We start from the raw sequence: 15,997 nt of genomic DNA, 5'->3' as shown, positions 1-15,997 counted from the left end.
AGGGGAAGTGGGGGGTTGTGGGCTCAGCGCCTGGGGGCCATAGAGGAAGTGGGGGTTGTGGGCTCAGTGCCTGGGGACATAGAGGAAGTGGGGTTGTGGGCTCAGCGCCTGGGGGCCATAGAGGAAGTGGGGGGTTGTGGGCTCAGCGCCTGGGGGGCCATAGAGGGGAAGTGGGGGGTTGTGGGCTCAGCGCCTGGGGGGCCATAGAGGGGAAGTGGGGGGTTTGCTCAAGTGCCTCTGTTCTGCGCCTCCTGCGGATTTTTATTAACTCGTCGCAGCGGCAGTTGAGCTTTTTGAATTTGACGGGCTGCGCGGAGATTGGCCGGAGACACAGCCCTCCATCGCCGTAAGGGCGCGCTGCGGAGGGGCGTGTGCGTTCCCTGGGCCTCCTTCGCTGATGGCTGGCGCGCAGCCGTTTGTACCGTTTGAATTAAAACCAACCGCCCCCCGCAAAGTTCTCTCGATTATTCCCCTCCCTCTTGCTCTGAGAAACCAGCAGCTCTGAGCAGGTCTCCGGTCCCAATTACTTGCTCTGTTCGCATCCCATTCCACCCGCTTCCATTCCCCCTGCAGCACTGGCCACTGGCAAAAGACAGGACACGGGGCTAGAGGGACCTTTGGGCTGACCCAGTGTATCCGTTTTCTTATTGCTCTTCACCCTGATACGACACTACAGCCCCTACAGCAAGGGAAACCGCGGGAACCGATTCCAGAACTTAAGTTTGTCCCGCTTTGTTAAAATCACTACGTGTCTCCCGCCGCCCCACACACCTGGCCAAAGAGCTTGTCATTTGTTCACAGTACCAGGAGCATCGTTTCCAGTTCTCTGGGAAGGGATCAGGTTTTCTATCCATGGGGCGTGTTTTCCTAGGGAACATTTGGGCTCCTGTATATTCTTGCCACCCGTTTTCTCCCGGGAGAGCACCAGCTTTTTTTATTGAACTGATCGTTCATTTTTCCTTAGCAACATCCCCCTCCCCCCAAAAAAACCCAAAGCGACAGAACAGGAATTAACAACTCTTTGCCTGATATTGTGAGTGGCTCTGAAAAGAGCCGTTGGGGTTAAGACACTGGGTGGTGAGGCTCCCCCTCGCCCAGAAGGCAGCAGGAGCCTGCTCACTTGCCCTTAGCTTTGTGGCTCTCGGTTTTCTTGGGCAGCAGCACCGCCTGGATGTTGGGCAGGACGCCACCCTGAGCGATGGTGACTTTGCCCAGCAGCTTGTTCAGCTCCTCGTCGTTGCGGATGGCCAGCTGCAAGTGCCGGGGGATGATGCGGGTTTTCTTGTTGTCGCGGGCGGCGTTGCCAGCCAGCTCCAAGATTTCAGCAGTGAGGTACTCCAGCACCGCAGCCATGTAAACAGGAGCGCCGGCTCCCACTCGCTCCGCATAGTGCCCCTTGCGTAGCAGCCGGTGCACACGGCCCACAGGGAACTGCAACCCCGCACGAGAAGAGCGAGACTTGGCCTTAGCCCGAGCTTTACCTCCCTGCTTTCCGCGGCCAGACATTATGAAGCTTTTTAGAGACAAAACAAACACTACTTGAATAAAATAAAACTGTAATAGAGCGAAGCGTGTTCTTTGCTTTTTATGCCTTCGTTAGCGATCAGGCCAGACACTGATGATTGGCCGAGCAAAAAGCTCCCGTGAGAACCAATGGGAAGCCGACTTCTCACTCTGACCAATCGGGAGACGATTCAGTTGTGGTCTCCAATAGGATTGCTAAACTTGGAGTGGCACTTTATTTGCATACGAGTTTGTAAAGGAGAAAGGTAACTGAGTATTTACTATCCAATCGGAAGGTAAGAATTAGGCTACCGTCATTTGCATAGGGGCTCTATAAATAAAGGGTCTCCTACTCTGGCAGCTTATCATTCAGCTTGTGGTATCAGTATTTTATTAAGTGAGCTGCTTTGAAGTCATTATGCCTGATCCAGCCAAGTCCGCTCCCGCGCCCAAGAAGGGCTCTAAGAAAGCGGTGACCAAGACCCAGAAGAAGGGGGATAAGAAGCGCCGCAAGACCAGGAAGGAGAGTTACTCCATTTACGTCTATAAGGTGCTGAAGCAGGTTCACCCCGATACCGGCATCTCTTCCAAGGCCATGGGCATCATGAACTCCTTCGTCAACGACATCTTCGAGCGCATTGCCGGGGAGGCGTCTCGCCTGGCGCATTACAACAAGCGCTCCACCATCACCTCCCGGGAGATCCAGACCGCCGTGCGCCTGCTGCTGCCCGGGGAGCTGGCCAAACACGCCGTGTCGGAGGGCACCAAGGCGGTCACCAAGTACACCAGCTCCAAGTAACTGGTCTTTTTCTTAAAAAAAAACAACACAACGGCTCTTTTAAGAGCCACCGACTTCCTCTGTAAGAGCTCTGGTCACTTTAACTGACAGTGTTTAACCTCTAACTTTCAGATGTAATGAGTGAGTCTAACTTCTTTTGCAGTTTATCCCCAGTGTTAAATTCCACTAATTTAGAACATCTTGGCGAATCACAACTCTAGTTGATATCAGGGGATAAGAGATGGAATTTACGGGCACAGTGAGTAAGTGAATTTCCTCTTCACTTCAGTGGACCTGGTAATCGAGTTAATTGGAGGAAATATCAGAGCTTTGAAGGATTATGCTATTCAGCAATTTTAAATATATTTTTACCCCACATGCCTGGAGCAGTATTAATCAGTTTAAACAATATTTCTTTTTATATTTAGCTGTGACACCCCCAAGTACATTTTCCAGACCTTTGAGAACTAGAAGTTTATCTCTCAGCAACAAAAACTTATTTCTTGATTGTTGTATTTTTTTCTGAAGTCTGGACCTTTTCTCCAGAGACAAGGTGAGTCCAGTAATAAAATATTTGAGTCTTAACAAATATATTACCTTATTTCTCTGTATTCGAGTATTTTGAAAAAATAGAAATAGTCCTTCCTCTATTCTATCAATTTTAAGGCATTAAAGACATTCAGCAACATTCTGGGTGGTATCAATTTCTTCCCAACATATAAAATCAGTGATTTAAATAAACTTAATTTTCCTGATTTTTTCAAATAAAAATATATATCTTTAAAATTGCTACACGGAGGGACAGATTACTGGTCTCTGGAGGGGGAAATAGCGGGGATTGCAACTCAAAGACCTATAAGAAATTACACTAAAATGTTTCAAAGGGATAAAAGAGCAGAGAACGCCTGGAGACGTTTGAGGTTGTGAATGTGCAGGCTGGAGAGGTGAATGAGAATTAATGAAAATATTTTTTAATTTAGCTACAGGTGGAAACAATTCTTCATTCGTTCTTGAAAGCGCCTGAGCTGAAAGAGCTTTAAGCGGTGTGTTACGCTACGTTCCATTGTTAATTTCTTCTAAGTGGGACTCGTTTCATGATTGATCAGATCAATGAATAGCGGAGCGGGGTTGGCGCCAAAAGGCTACTTTTTGAATTTGAAGTTAAGCTCTGGCTAATGATTGGCCAGAATTCGCTCTGCGGTGCTTCATTGGTGGGAGCGAAGGCGCGTCACATTATAGGGCGCGGAACTATTTCCGGCCGTCTCCTCGCTCAGTTCTCAATTTGGTCGGACAAACCCCGTACTCACTCTGGTCTGCACCTCCCCAAATACGCTTTTTCTCATCCCTGACCTGTGTGCTCTCCCCGGCTCTGTAAGGCAGCTTCTGATGTCTTAGTTACAGCAGTAAATGCAGAACCTTTCAAGGGAGCAAGTCTCCTCTCTGACTCTGTTCAAAGTAATTTCCCTTACTGCACAGGGAATCGATTATTTTTTGTCAAGGTCCAGACTCCAGAGACAATAATACAAAAATAACAGTAATAAGTAAATAAAAAGATTTCAGTCTGTTCAAAAGCATCTGATAGTCTGGATTTGACCCGCTGTCCACCTATGGTCTGCCTCTGCTTTACTGCATCCTTAGGTTTCTCATACCCCCAAATCTAGAGTCTAAGATAGAGCTCTTTTGTTTTCCACAGCATAAACTGATTTAATGGATAATTTTGAATATGTTCCTATTTTCCAGGAGATTGTACCCTGTCATCTCTATCAGCATGATTAACACCAGTCTTTTAAATGCTTAACTCTGTGGCTCAAGTATTGTATTGTACAGAGCATCCTGACTGGCTGTACCCAGCTGATTCATTACTACTTAACCCTGTTATTGTAGTAGCATTTAAGGGCCTCAGCTAGGGTGGCCTCCACAGTGCTACTTGCTGTGCAAATATAAAATAAATGACAGTCTGTTAGGCAGAGTTACAGTAAGAGACTAGTTTTTGAGATTCACAGGCCAGAAGAGACCATTGGGGTCTGAATTCTAGGCTAACAGAAGCCATCAGCCTTTCCCAAAATCCTGCTTGAATTAGAGCGCACGCATTTAGTAGAAAAATCATCCCATCTTGATTTTATAATTGCCAGTGCCGGAGACTCCACTATAACCTTTGGTAAATTGCCCCAATGATTAATTACCTTCACTGTTCTAAATATACACCTTATTTCCAGTCTACATTCGTCTGGCATAAGTTCCAGATACCAGATCTTGTTAGACCTTTGTCTGCTAGAGTAACGAGCCCATTATCAAATATTTGATCCCCAAGTAGGTACAGACGCTCCCCGGGTTACGCAAGACCCAACTTACCAAATTCGTACTTACGGAAAAAGTTCCATAAGCCAGAAATAGGATTTTTGAGTTGCGGAAAGTTTTGCGTAACGTACAGGTATATGTTTCCAACTCACACATAATTTGAGTTACACAAGGCTTTCCGGAATGGAACGATTGCATAAGTGGAAGGGCGTCTGTACTTATAGCGCATAGGGGATAAAAGTCACCCCTTAATCTTCTGTTTGTTAAACTAAACAGATTGAGAGACTCAAGAAGCTCCCTCGGGGGCGCTGGCACAATTTGAATAGTGGGGGTGCTGAGAGCCATTGAAGCAAACTAACCATGTAGAATGGAAACCACTTTAAGCTGAGGATCAGGGAGAAAACACCCCCCACACCCTGAGTTCCAGCACCTCTCCTCCAACGCATGTTTTCTGATCTTTTAATCATACTTAAGGCTCTTCTCTGAATCCTCTCCAATTTATCAACATCCTTTTTTAATTGTGGGCACCAGAACTGGACCCAGGATTGGAGCAAAAAGAACAGGAGGACTTGTGGCACCTTAGAGACTAACAAATTTATTTGAGCATAAGCTTTCGTGGGATAAAACCCACTTCATCAGATATATGCAATGGAAAACACAGTAGGAAGCTATATGTACACAGAGAATGTTAGCCAAAAGGGCCCGTTTCTCCCGGAGCCTAATACACCACAGAGGGGAGGGAAAGACCAGGAAGAAGAGTACCACACTTTTATTGATCGGTCCAGCTGCTGGGTGTTCCTCTGCTAGTGCAGCCAGAGAGAGACACACCCACACACCCCGGACCCGGTTATTATCAGTAATAAAACACAACAACTTAGCCTACGTCGTCTCATTTCATTTGGTTGGTTGACCTGTACATGTATCATGTAGGGGTAGGGGATATTTGGGGGATACATATTATATTATGTATTTGTGGGGGCTACAAGATACATCTGTTGAGGATACATTTTTCATTCAAGGACACAACACAACAATACTGACTTGTTGTACTACTTACTATATGTTTGCATGCATATAGCTGCATGCACATGATATACATGGGGAGCCACAAAACAAAAAACCAAAATAAAAAAAATAAAAGAATAAAAATATTAGGTTAAATAAATACATCTTTCTAATTCTTAAGCTCTTTTCCAACACGGTTTGGGCAAGCATTAAAGCACTTTACATTTTTTTTTTACGGAGGAAGGGAAAGTTAGCACTATGAAGAACATGAAAAAATGGGTGTTGCCATACACACTATAATGAGTGATCCATTAAGCTGAGCTATTATCAGCAGGAGGGAAAAAAAACCTTTTGTAGTTGCTAAGCAGGATGGCCCATTTCCAACAGTTGACAAGAAGGTGTGAGTAACAGTAGGGGAAAAATAAGCCTGGGGAAATAGTTTTACTTTATGTAATGACCCATCCACTCCCAGTCTTTATTCAAGCCTAATTTAATGGTGTCCAGTTTGCAAATTAATTCCAATTCAGCAGTCTCTCGTTGGAGTCTGGTTTTGAAGTTTTTTTGTTGGAGAATTGCCACTTTGAGGTTGAAGTTTTCTCCGACTGGTTTTTGAATGTTATCATTCTTGACATCTGATTTGTGGCCATTTATTCGAGCAGTGTTCACACCAGTGCCAAATAGGTAAAAGAACCTCTCTACCCCGACTCGCCTTTCCTCTGTTTAAACATCCATAGATCATATTAGCACTGTTGGTCACAGTGATGCACTGGGATCAGATGTTCAGCTAATTATCCACCATAACTCCCCCCCCATCACCTTTAGCATCCAGACATCCCAGGATAAAGTCCCCCACTCTGTAAGTATGGCCTACATTCCATCTTCCTAGGTGTGTCCTTTACACGTGTCTGTATTAAAATGCACATTGTTTGTTTCTCCCTATTCACCAAGCAGTCCAGAGTCCTGGTATCACCCCATGCCCTGCAAGGGTTGTGACTCCGGAGCCAGTCTGGCTAGGTGCCCACAGCACTTCCTGGTCCGGACTGGACCCTGTTGTTTAGGGTTAATCTGTCTGAGATGGGAATAAGGTCAAGTGCAACTTCTGACTTACCATCTATGACAAGACCACTGTGGGGTCTTCCCCTGCCTGCGTCCCCTCAATTGGCTACATAGCACCAGGATCAGTTGCTCCTGATAATGGTCTGATCACATTCATCAGAATGGCCATACTGGGTCAGACCAAAGGTCCATCTAGCCCAGTACCTGTCTACCGACAGTGGCCAATGCCGGGTGCCCCAGAGGAAGTGAACCTAACAGGTAATGATCAAGTGATCTCTCTCCTGCCGTCCATCTCCACCCTCTGACAAACAGAGGCTGGAGACACCATTCCAGCTTAGCTACTAGCCATTGATGGACTTAACCTCCATGAATTTACCCAGGGGGGTCTCTTATGCTAAAGGCAGGAGGTGCAGGTTCCCCCTGCATGGAAGGGGCTCTGTGCCCAAGGAGGGGCAGAGGCTCATTCCACAGTAAATCAAACAGGATTATGGGCTGAGCTTGCAAAGGCCTTACACGCAACTTGATGGCAGTTGTCTGTAACACAATAACGTTGGAATCTTGCATCCAGTCAATTCCAAATGTTCAGGAAATGGAGATAGTCCAGGCATCAGCGATCAGAATGATTTTGGAGGGTGGGAAGAAGTCAAAGCCAAAAAAGGGAAACATTAAGCTCCTGCCAGGTCTTTAGCACAGGCCAAGCCTTGCCTCAAGCATTTCTGCCTTTGTCTGTAGATTAAATAACTGGTGGATGGTGCCCATTAACCCCCTTCCAGTATAACCATACAAACACCCCATCTTATCCCTGCTTCTCCTCCATAAACCCTCCTCTTTTACACTGGCTGAGCGTCGCTCCGGGCTAGAGAACATGGGGGCATTATTCCCTCTGGGAGTGGAGGCCCCGGGGTCCAGAGCGAGTGGACTCCCTGAGGGGGCCCACGGCGAGAGACAGGGGTGCTAAGGCTCAGAGAGGTGTAGTTCCAGGAGGTGGAGGGATTTGCCCCGAGAAGGGCTGTCACACTGAAGGGGGTTCCCCCCAGGGACCGCATGGGGCCAAGAGTGGGCACGACCTGTGAGTCCGTGACACCGACCAATTAACACATTGATATGGCTACGAATGACTTTTCTCCCACACAAGACTGGGGGAGGGGAGGCGGGAAGGGAATGCGTTGGCATCTGGAGAATGTACAGCCCCTGACACAGGAGGAGAGAATGGAGGACCCTCATATTGGGGAAAGAGGAAATGCGGCATGCAGACACCCTCCCATGGGAAGGAAGGAGGTAACGGGCTCACCCAGAGCCCCTGCTGGAGAAAGGAGAAATGGGGGGACACAGAACTCGTGCCACAGAAAGGAGATTGGAAGGCCCTATGGGGGAAGAGGGAACAGTGGAAAAAGGGGGCACCCCCCCCAGCACAGGGAGCACTTATTAGGGTGCCACATGTCTATAAAACATTTCAGTGTGGCCCAGAAGGAAGAGGCTCTTCCCCTCCCCTGTTTTCTCTCCATATAAACAATCATATAAAGCAGCAGTTCTCAAACCTTCGTGCTGGTGACCCCTTTCACACACAAAGCCTCGGTGCAACCCCTCCGCCCCCCTTATAAATTAAAAACACTTATGTATTTAAACACCATTATAAATGCTGGAGGCAAAGCGGGGTTTGGGGTGGAGGCTGACAGTTCACAGCCCCCCCATGTAAGAACCTTGTGACCCCCTAAGGGGTCCCAACCCCCCATTTGAGAACTCCTGATATAAAGGAAATACTTCACTCCACACAACCTGTGGAACTCCTTGCCAGGGGATGTTGTGAAGGCCAAAACTATAACATGGCTCCACAAATAATTAGATAAATTCATGGACCACAGGTCACCAATGGCTATTAGCCAAGATGGTCTGGGATGGAACCCTGAGTGTCCCTAGCCTCTGACTGATCAAGACTGGGGGCGGACAAGGGATGGATCAGTCACCTGTTCCATTGATTCATTCTGAAATACTAGGCACCAGCTACAATTGAAAGACAGGATACTGGGCTAGCTGGACCATTGGCCTGAACCAGTACTGCCATTCTTACATTATCAATTTCCAGGTTTGGATTTTAATCTGTGTGGCTCATTGTAATGACACATCATTTATTGCACATATATTCCATAGCATGCGCTCAGCTTGTGAAGAAAATTGTAAACAACCACTTACTTTGTGAAAGCAGGAAAACGTGGGCAGAGTGAAAAAAAAAATCAGTAACCTCCCTCTCTGTAGAGCTGTTACTCATCTCCATCCTGCTCCGAGCCAGGAGAGACTGAGGATGCATTTATACAGAAGCAGAAATGACAGAATGGGGGCAGGAGGAAGTATTGATTCTTGCATCTGCACTCACTTGCTAAACTCACACCAAAATGCAGAACAGAGTAATTATTTCATCTAAACCACTTTCTTGAGAAATGCCTAAAATCAGCTAAGAGGGGGAAGCAATTTTACTGCAAAATTAAATATAGACCATTCTCCATTTTAGCAGCTGTATGGGGTATGTTCATACATTTCACTCCAAACCCCTTAGAAATGAGACTGCTCTTTTAATAGGAAAATATAACCCAGTTTGACACCAAATGTCAGCTGTCTGGTAACAATCCAGAAACAGTAAATTACCCACAATCTGTTGCATTCATTTCCAGATAACTACTTGTACTTCTTATGTTTTCTTCTCCCCCGATCTTCCCCTTACGTCGTTTTCAGAGATCAGCAGCTCTTTCTGAACTTGTGGGTGGCTCTTAAAAGAGCCTTTGGGTTCTGTGAATTCGAATCCTGGCCTCCTGCTCACTTGCCCTTGGCTTTGTGGCTCTCGGTTTTCTTGGGCAGCAGCACCGCCTGGATGTTGGGCAGGACGCCACCCTGAGCGATGGTGACTTTGCCCAGCAGCTTGTTCAGCTCCTCATCGTTGCGGATGGCCAGCTGCAGGTGCCGGGGGATGATGCGGGTTTTCTTGTTGTCGCGGGCGGCGTTACCAGCCAGCTCCAAGATTTCAGCAGTGAGGTACTCCAGCACCGCAGCCATGTAAACAGGAGCGCCGGCTCCCACTCGCTCCGCATAGTTCCCCTTTCGCAGCAGCCGGTGCACACGACCCACGGGGAACTGCAGCCCCGCACGAGAAGAGCGAGACTTGGCCTTAGCCCGCACTTTGCCTCCCTGCTTTCCGCGGCCAGACATAACGACACTCTACAAAAAAAAACAGCTACTTACACAATTCTAGAAACGGATGCTTGAAATTATACGGGCCCAGCCTTTTATAGGATCGGGCAGATTAGCCACGCGACTTCTGATTGGCTCTCCCTGTATCACCCAATGGGAAAGCTACTTCTCTATCTGACCAATGGGAAGGAAAGATGCTGTGACTATCCAATAGGAAGTGCAAGAATTAGAGTCCGCGTTCTGTGTTGCTGGGTTGGCCGCGGGGGTTACGTGTAACTTGCTATCAGCCAATAGGAAAGGAAAAGGTAGGCTGCCTCATTTACATAGGTGCGGTATAAATAGAGGGCCACCGCCATGGGTTATAGTATTGTGTTTTGTAGATTGTTTGTAGTTTTCAGTATGCCTGAGCCAGCCAAGTCCGCTCCCGCGCCCAAGAAGGGCTCTAAGAAAGCGGTGACCAAGACCCAGAAGAAGGGGGATAAGAAGCGCCGCAAGACCAGGAAGGAGAGTTATTCTATTTATGTCTACAAGGTGCTGAAGCAGGTTCACCCCGATACCGGCATCTCTTCCAAGGCCATGGGCATCATGAACTCCTTCGTCAACGACATCTTCGAGCGCATCGCCGGGGAGGCGTCTCGCCTGGCGCATTATAACAAGCGCTCCACCATCACCTCCCGGGAGATCCAGACCGCCGTGCGCCTGCTGCTGCCCGGGGAGCTGGCCAAACACGCCGTGTCGGAGGGCACTAAGGCGGTCACCAAGTACACCAGCTCCAAGTAAACACGGGCTGTGCCTCTCCGGGATGTTGTTACACCGAAAACCCAAAGGCTCTTTTAAGAGCCACCCACTTTTTCAATGAGAGCTTGAGTCGCTGTTTCACTGGCAGAAAGTCAGTAAAGGCACCATTATAAAACGTGCTTTGAATATCTAGAGTAGCCCTAGTCCTGTTCTTTGTTCCTTGAGTTTAACACTGAGTCAAGTGCATCGTGTGATCATTAAAACCCATTTAATGAGGGCTTCTTAATGCTGTGACTATACTAGGTATTATCTTGGCTACTAAGAATACACAGTAGTTAGATGGGTAAACACTACAGGAAATGCAAAACCCATCACTTCTGGGCGACACATGTTTAGGTGAATCAACATGAAATGTCTCCCTCTGTGTCCTCTCCATTTCATATAGCTTGGAAGAGCTGGTGTCTTTATTCCTCTCATGCCTGAAACCCGGTGTGTTCTATGGATGGTCTTTTATAGACAAAATAAACCGAAGGGTTGTTTGTTTTTAATACCAGATTTTATAGGGACAGGCTCAATTAATTATACCCTAAACCAACTTTTCTCGGCTTCCTCAGGAGGGGAGAGAGCTGCTGTTCATTCCCCGATCTCCTCAGGTGGTTTGTTTCCCAGATGATTGTTACCAATCTCCATTAAATCTGCCTTTCTATACCGGATTTGGGGGCTTGGGGAGACTGGAAGGGGAGCAGCTCGTTTGCCTTTGTTATAAAAACGGCGCCAAAACCGGACCGGGGAGGGAGATTTCCCGTTTGCGACCATGTGACAGCCAGATGTTGGAACAACTGGTGAAGCCTCATTCAGCTCCGGTCCGGGGGGAGGGAAACTTCAACCATACGCACCCCAAGGAAGCCACCAGTTCTGGGCTCACCCCAACAGAGAGAAATCTCAGCGAGAAGGCAAATCTTTGTGATCTCAGTCTGGCCAACCCCAACTGTTCAAAAAGCAGGAGTCAGATCACGGGATGGGCTTTAAAAATCATGAGATTATGTCAAAATAATAGAATGTTTATTTGCCTTCTGCTTTTTGAGCCTTGCGGGTGCAGTGGGGGCGTGTGTCATATTTTGAGGCTTGATAGGATAGTCAGTGGCTATTAGCCAGGCTGGGCAGGGATGGTGTCACCAGCCTCTGTTTGCCAGAAGCTGGGAACGGGCGACAGGGAATGGATCACTTGATGATCACCGGTTCTGTTCATTCCCTCTGGGGCACCTGGCATTGGCCACCGTGGGAAGACAGGACACTGGGCTAGATGGACCTTTGCTCCGACACAGTCTGGCCGCTCTTATGTTCCTCCACATGCACAAAAGCTAGAAACTTATTTTTTTTCCCTTTAAGAATGAAGGCTGAAATCATCCCATTATCCCCCTGACTGCGGGGCGGGGCGGGGCGGGGCGGGGCGGGGCGGGGGGGGCTTTAAGGAACACAATAATTCTCACCAAACTCATGACAAAATGCTCCTGCGATCTGGCAACACAGTGTGGTCTCTCAGAGGTGGAAATTCAGCTTCCCGCAACACCCCCGAGTCTGGAGTCGCCCCAAGACCAGGGACAAAGCACCAGGAAAATGCCCGTTTTCTAATGCACCAATAACAACGCGTTTGAAAGCAGGACATCGATCGCCCCCTCCTCAGGGGGGCACAGGAATCGGGGAGCGGTTTGTACTTAGCAGACTACGCCATGGACTGTACAGTCCAGCTGTGAGCTGGGGCCCCGGGGAGCTGACCTGCAGGAGCCTCTCTGGGGAAGGAAATTGGATTGATGCTTATTTCCAAGTGTGCAATGGGTGAATATTCAAAAGCGGGAGGGGGGGTCTCCACAGCCACCGCAGTGCGGGGGGTGCAGGGAGGGTGGATCACCGGCTGGTCAGTGATAAATAAACCCCTGCGTCCCCATTACAGCTTTCGGGAAGGGGGGGCTGAAGGGGGTTTATCTCCCAGCCCTGTTTGGAGTTTCCCGCTGTGCCACACTCGAGCGCCAAACTCCATTGTTTGAATTTCAAATTACCCGCGTAATAGTCTGATTGGCTGAGAGGCGAAGGCCGCCGTCTCTCATTGGTGAGAGCCGAAGCGTCCTTTCGTCAGGGGAAGGGGAGGGGGGACGCAGGCAGTGGCGCCAGTTCTCACTCAGGTCGGACTGTGTGCTATATAAAGCCCCGCAGGGTTCTAGTCTTTTCACACAGTTGTGGTGTTGTGAACTAATTGTTAACGAGATGTCTGGTCGTGGCAAGGGCGGAAAGGGGCTGGGTAAGGGGGGCGCTAAGAGGCACCGCAAGGTTTTACGCGATAACATCCAGGGTATTACGAAGCCTGCGATCCGCCGCTTGGCTCGCCGCGGTGGGGTGAAGCGCATCTCGGGGCTGATCTACGAAGAGACCCGCGGGGTGCTGAAAGTTTTCCTGGAGAACGTGATCCGCGATGCGGTGACCTACACCGAGCACGCCAAGCGGAAGACGGTGACGGCCATGGATGTGGTGTACGCGCTGAAACGCCAGGGGCGCACCCTGTACGGCTTCGGGGGCTGAGTCGGCTTTTAACCCCCTACACACTCTTATTTCACCAAGGCCCTTTTAAGGGCCACCCACTAGTGCACGGAGAGAGCTGGGTTCGCTCGGGCTGGGAAGATTAAAGGGTCGAACTGTTCCGGAGCTACCGCCCCGATGCGAGGCTCCGTCGCGGCTGGGGGGTTTCTGTTGTAAATTAAGGGGCGGGCTGCGGTATGCACCCGGTTTCCAAGGAGGGGCTCCTGGGTTAATAGGTTTTTAAGTGCCCCAATCCCAATGCACAATTCATGCTTCATGGCTCCTTTGCTAGTAGTTTCTCTCTGGAGGCTTTTCTGAGCCTGCTGTTTAATCTCTGCGCTAATTCACTCTTTTCCTGTGAAACATTCGTCCCATGCATGTGCATTAACTGCCAAGGTGATGGAGAGGATCCCCATGGCCATCCCGTGCTTAATTTGCAGTGGCAGGTGTTATGGGGTTTTTTTGTGTGTTTTTTTTTTTTCTTCTATAACCCGTGGGGCAAGGCCAGGGGTGCTGGGGCTCTGAGCTGTTACCGGTGCCTGAGTGCAAATTAAGCACTAACATCCCCTGGCACCATTGCAATGGGGGGGACAATTGTCTCCACTCAGCAGGTGCTAAAGGGCTGGAGCTGCCCTGTCCTCCCCCCTCTCCAGCTGCTCATTTGGTGCTACAGCAAAGGGAGATTGGACCAGCATCCACTACCCAGAGATCCACATTGTGCTCCCTGGGATACACTAACCTGTTGCCACATCTGTGCAGTGGGTTTGTGTTTGCCGGGACTGGGGCCATCCACTGATCCTGCAGAGCCGCTGTCCCTGGCTTGGTGCAAGCTCCGGCCTGATACTCAATTCCTGCCCGGCCCAGGAAATTCAGACTCTGCCTCTGGTTACATTCAAGCTGCTATAAAACTACTTCTCAGCGCAGCCTATGGGTGGCTGGTGAGGTTTTTGCCCCAGCACCCAGGCACTTTGGCTGTTCCCACAGCTGCCTTGGTTTTTCCAAACTCCCACGTGAGCTGCCACGCTCTGCTCCACCCCCTCGCTCCCCTGGCTGCTCCACCAGGCGCTGGGGGAGCTCCAGGGGCCCCAGGAAGGCTGCTGAATGGGCTGGTGCAATGGAGGGGAGGCTGTGACGCCTGGAAGTGTAGCACAGTGGGGACGGCCTGGGCCCCCTGCTGAGCCCCGGGCCGTACAGGCTCCCCAGGGTGAGGTTTGCACAGAACAAGCACCACTCTCGTGTCCCCTTGTGGCTTCTGTCCCTGAAACTGGGCACCCACCTTCTCAGTAGAACCCAGGGGCAGGGGGTCAGGAGCCCAGAACTCCCGAGTCCTGCAGAGGTGAGGCCTGGGTTGGAGGGGGGAACAGGCTGGGAGGGGGGTGCCAATGGCTGATACATGGCAGCATCAAAAGTGCCCGTTGACCCACAGGGTCGTCAGCATATTCACGCTTCAAATCCCCAGTAGGACTTGAGGCTGGCCTGGCCCTGCCCTGATTAAAAACGACCCACGACGTCCCAGTGAAACAGAACATTTATTGGGGGGGGCAGGAGGGGTGAAAAACCAAGTGCGGCAGGAGGAGAAATTGGGAGCCAGAAACAGGTTCCCTCCTTGGGAGCAAATCATTTCACAGGCCATCGAGGAGCATTTCAACAGAGCACCCACCGCGCACCATTGCGCCTTGCCAGAGGGCAGGCTGCTGATTTCCATCAACACTCAAGGCCCCAGCAAAGGGTCATTTTCCACAAGCACCTACAGGCAGCTGGTTGGGGGGGGGACACAAAGCATTGCCCGAAAAGCATTGTTTTTGTCATTGGCAGCAGGTGAAGCAGCCAGAAAGGAACCGTGGGCGTCTGATTAGCTGCAATACAGGCGTGAGGAACTGTGGGACCAGTTCAGACTCCGCTTTGCTCCAGTATCTTCCCCCTGCCTCTAGGGCCCAGCCTGGCCCTGTCTTCGTATGAAGCCCCTGCAGCATGATCGGGCGAATCCTCTGCTAGTACCAGACCCCTACACAACCTGCTGGGGCACTGGCTGCCCCCCCCCACACACATTTAAACCCCACCGCCCCCTCTCTCATGAACACGGTGCTAAACATCTGGCAGCAGCTGACAGCCCAGGGCTCCTGATGCGACTACTGCGAAAGGGAACAGGCTTGCAAAACTCCTCCCCCACCCCCCAATAGAGACTGACAAGAGAACAGTCATGCAGCAGGGTGATGTATCGGGGATAGCGAGGATGAGATGCAGAGATGCTCCTAGAACAAGGTGCTGATTGTAGAAAATCAGGGAACAGGGGAGGAGATTAAATAAGTAGCCCCAGTCCCTAAATACTAATACGACACCCCTGGACCAGCCCCCTTCACTCCCAATACTGCTCCAAATAGCAGCCCTTACCCCGAACGCCCCTGACCAGCCGGGGGGACCCAGTGAGGCTATGTCTATACTACAGCTACCGTTGGGGCCGGATTCATTAAGAGCTCTCTCTCGCCGTCGGCTTGGAGCGGCTCCTAAAAATGGGCCCTGCCCGCTGGGCAAAAGGGGGTGAGCCAAAGCGAGCAAGCCAGCGTGCGAAGAGGCGCAAGCAAGCGAAAGACAGAGGGCCTGGTGAGGAGAGAAAAAAGAGACATAAGCGCAGAATTCACGTCCCCCACAGATTTTCTTTCCCCCGCCCCGTAGAATAATCCAAATCCAAAGGGGCCCCTCTCTCGCCACGGCTGGCTGCTCCAGCAGTGAGCCGGCTGCCCTCGCTTCTGGCACCACAGCGGCCCCTGGTGGGTGAAAGGTATCATTGCAGCGCCTCCCCGGCAGAAATGATTATTCTACGGGGCGGGGGAAAGAAAATCTGTGGGGAACATGAATTCTGCGCTTCTG

At 50.0% G+C, this 15,997-nt stretch overlaps 5 protein-coding genes across 5 annotated transcripts; 3 read left to right on the top strand and 2 right to left on the bottom strand.

Annotated features, from left to right (window-relative positions):
* Positions 1-735: 735 nt before the first annotated feature.
* On the bottom strand, positions 736-1,539 carry LOC120388703 (histone H2A type 2-C-like). The gene has a single exon (XM_039510725.1). The coding sequence runs from the start codon at positions 1,504-1,506 to the stop codon at positions 1,117-1,119; it is 390 nt and encodes a 129-aa protein (XP_039366659.1). The 5' UTR covers positions 1,507-1,539; the 3' UTR covers positions 736-1,116.
* Positions 1,056-9,883, bottom strand: LOC120388702 (histone H2A.J-like). The gene is made up of 2 exons (XM_039510724.1): positions 9,445-9,883; positions 1,056-1,112 (listed from the first exon to the last, which is right to left on the bottom strand). The coding sequence occupies exon 1, from the start codon at positions 9,836-9,838 to the stop codon at positions 9,449-9,451; it is 390 nt and encodes a 129-aa protein (XP_039366658.1). The 5' UTR covers positions 9,839-9,883; the 3' UTR covers positions 1,056-1,112; positions 9,445-9,448.
* On the top strand, positions 1,886-2,353 carry LOC120388705 (histone H2B 8-like). The gene has a single exon (XM_039510726.1). It carries the CDS (start codon positions 1,922-1,924, stop codon positions 2,300-2,302), a length of 381 nt encoding a protein of 126 aa, XP_039366660.1. The 5' UTR covers positions 1,886-1,921; the 3' UTR covers positions 2,303-2,353.
* A 324-nt stretch (positions 9,884-10,207) lies between the features above and the next one.
* LOC120388706 (histone H2B 8) lies at positions 10,208-10,665 on the top strand. The gene has a single exon (XM_039510727.1). The coding sequence runs from the start codon at positions 10,220-10,222 to the stop codon at positions 10,598-10,600; it is 381 nt and encodes a 126-aa protein (XP_039366661.1). The 5' UTR covers positions 10,208-10,219; the 3' UTR covers positions 10,601-10,665.
* Positions 10,666-12,811: 2,146 nt separating this feature from the next.
* LOC120388707 (histone H4) lies at positions 12,812-13,189 on the top strand. The gene has a single exon (XM_039510728.1). It carries the CDS (start codon positions 12,821-12,823, stop codon positions 13,130-13,132), a length of 312 nt encoding a protein of 103 aa, XP_039366662.1. The 5' UTR covers positions 12,812-12,820; the 3' UTR covers positions 13,133-13,189.
* Positions 13,190-15,997: the final 2,808 nt, after the last annotated feature.

Source organism: Mauremys reevesii, linkage group 22, assembly GCF_016161935.1.
Source record: "Mauremys reevesii isolate NIE-2019 linkage group 22, ASM1616193v1, whole genome shotgun sequence".
Lineage (NCBI taxonomy): Eukaryota > Metazoa > Chordata > Testudines > Geoemydidae > Mauremys > Mauremys reevesii.
The sequence above is the reverse complement of the archived record's forward strand: the minus strand, read 5'-3'. Positions and strand labels throughout refer to the sequence as shown.

Coding starts and splice junctions, on each gene's coding strand:
- LOC120388705 (XM_039510726.1), top strand. CDS start 1,922: ATGCCTGATCCAGCCAAGTCCGCTCCCGCGCCCAAGAAGGGCTCTAAG.
- LOC120388706 (XM_039510727.1), top strand. CDS start 10,220: ATGCCTGAGCCAGCCAAGTCCGCTCCCGCGCCCAAGAAGGGCTCTAAG.
- LOC120388703 (XM_039510725.1), bottom strand. CDS start 1,506: ATGTCTGGCCGCGGAAAGCAGGGAGGTAAAGCTCGGGCTAAGGCCAAG.
- LOC120388707 (XM_039510728.1), top strand. CDS start 12,821: ATGTCTGGTCGTGGCAAGGGCGGAAAGGGGCTGGGTAAGGGGGGCGCT.
- LOC120388702 (XM_039510724.1), bottom strand. CDS start 9,838: ATGTCTGGCCGCGGAAAGCAGGGAGGCAAAGTGCGGGCTAAGGCCAAG.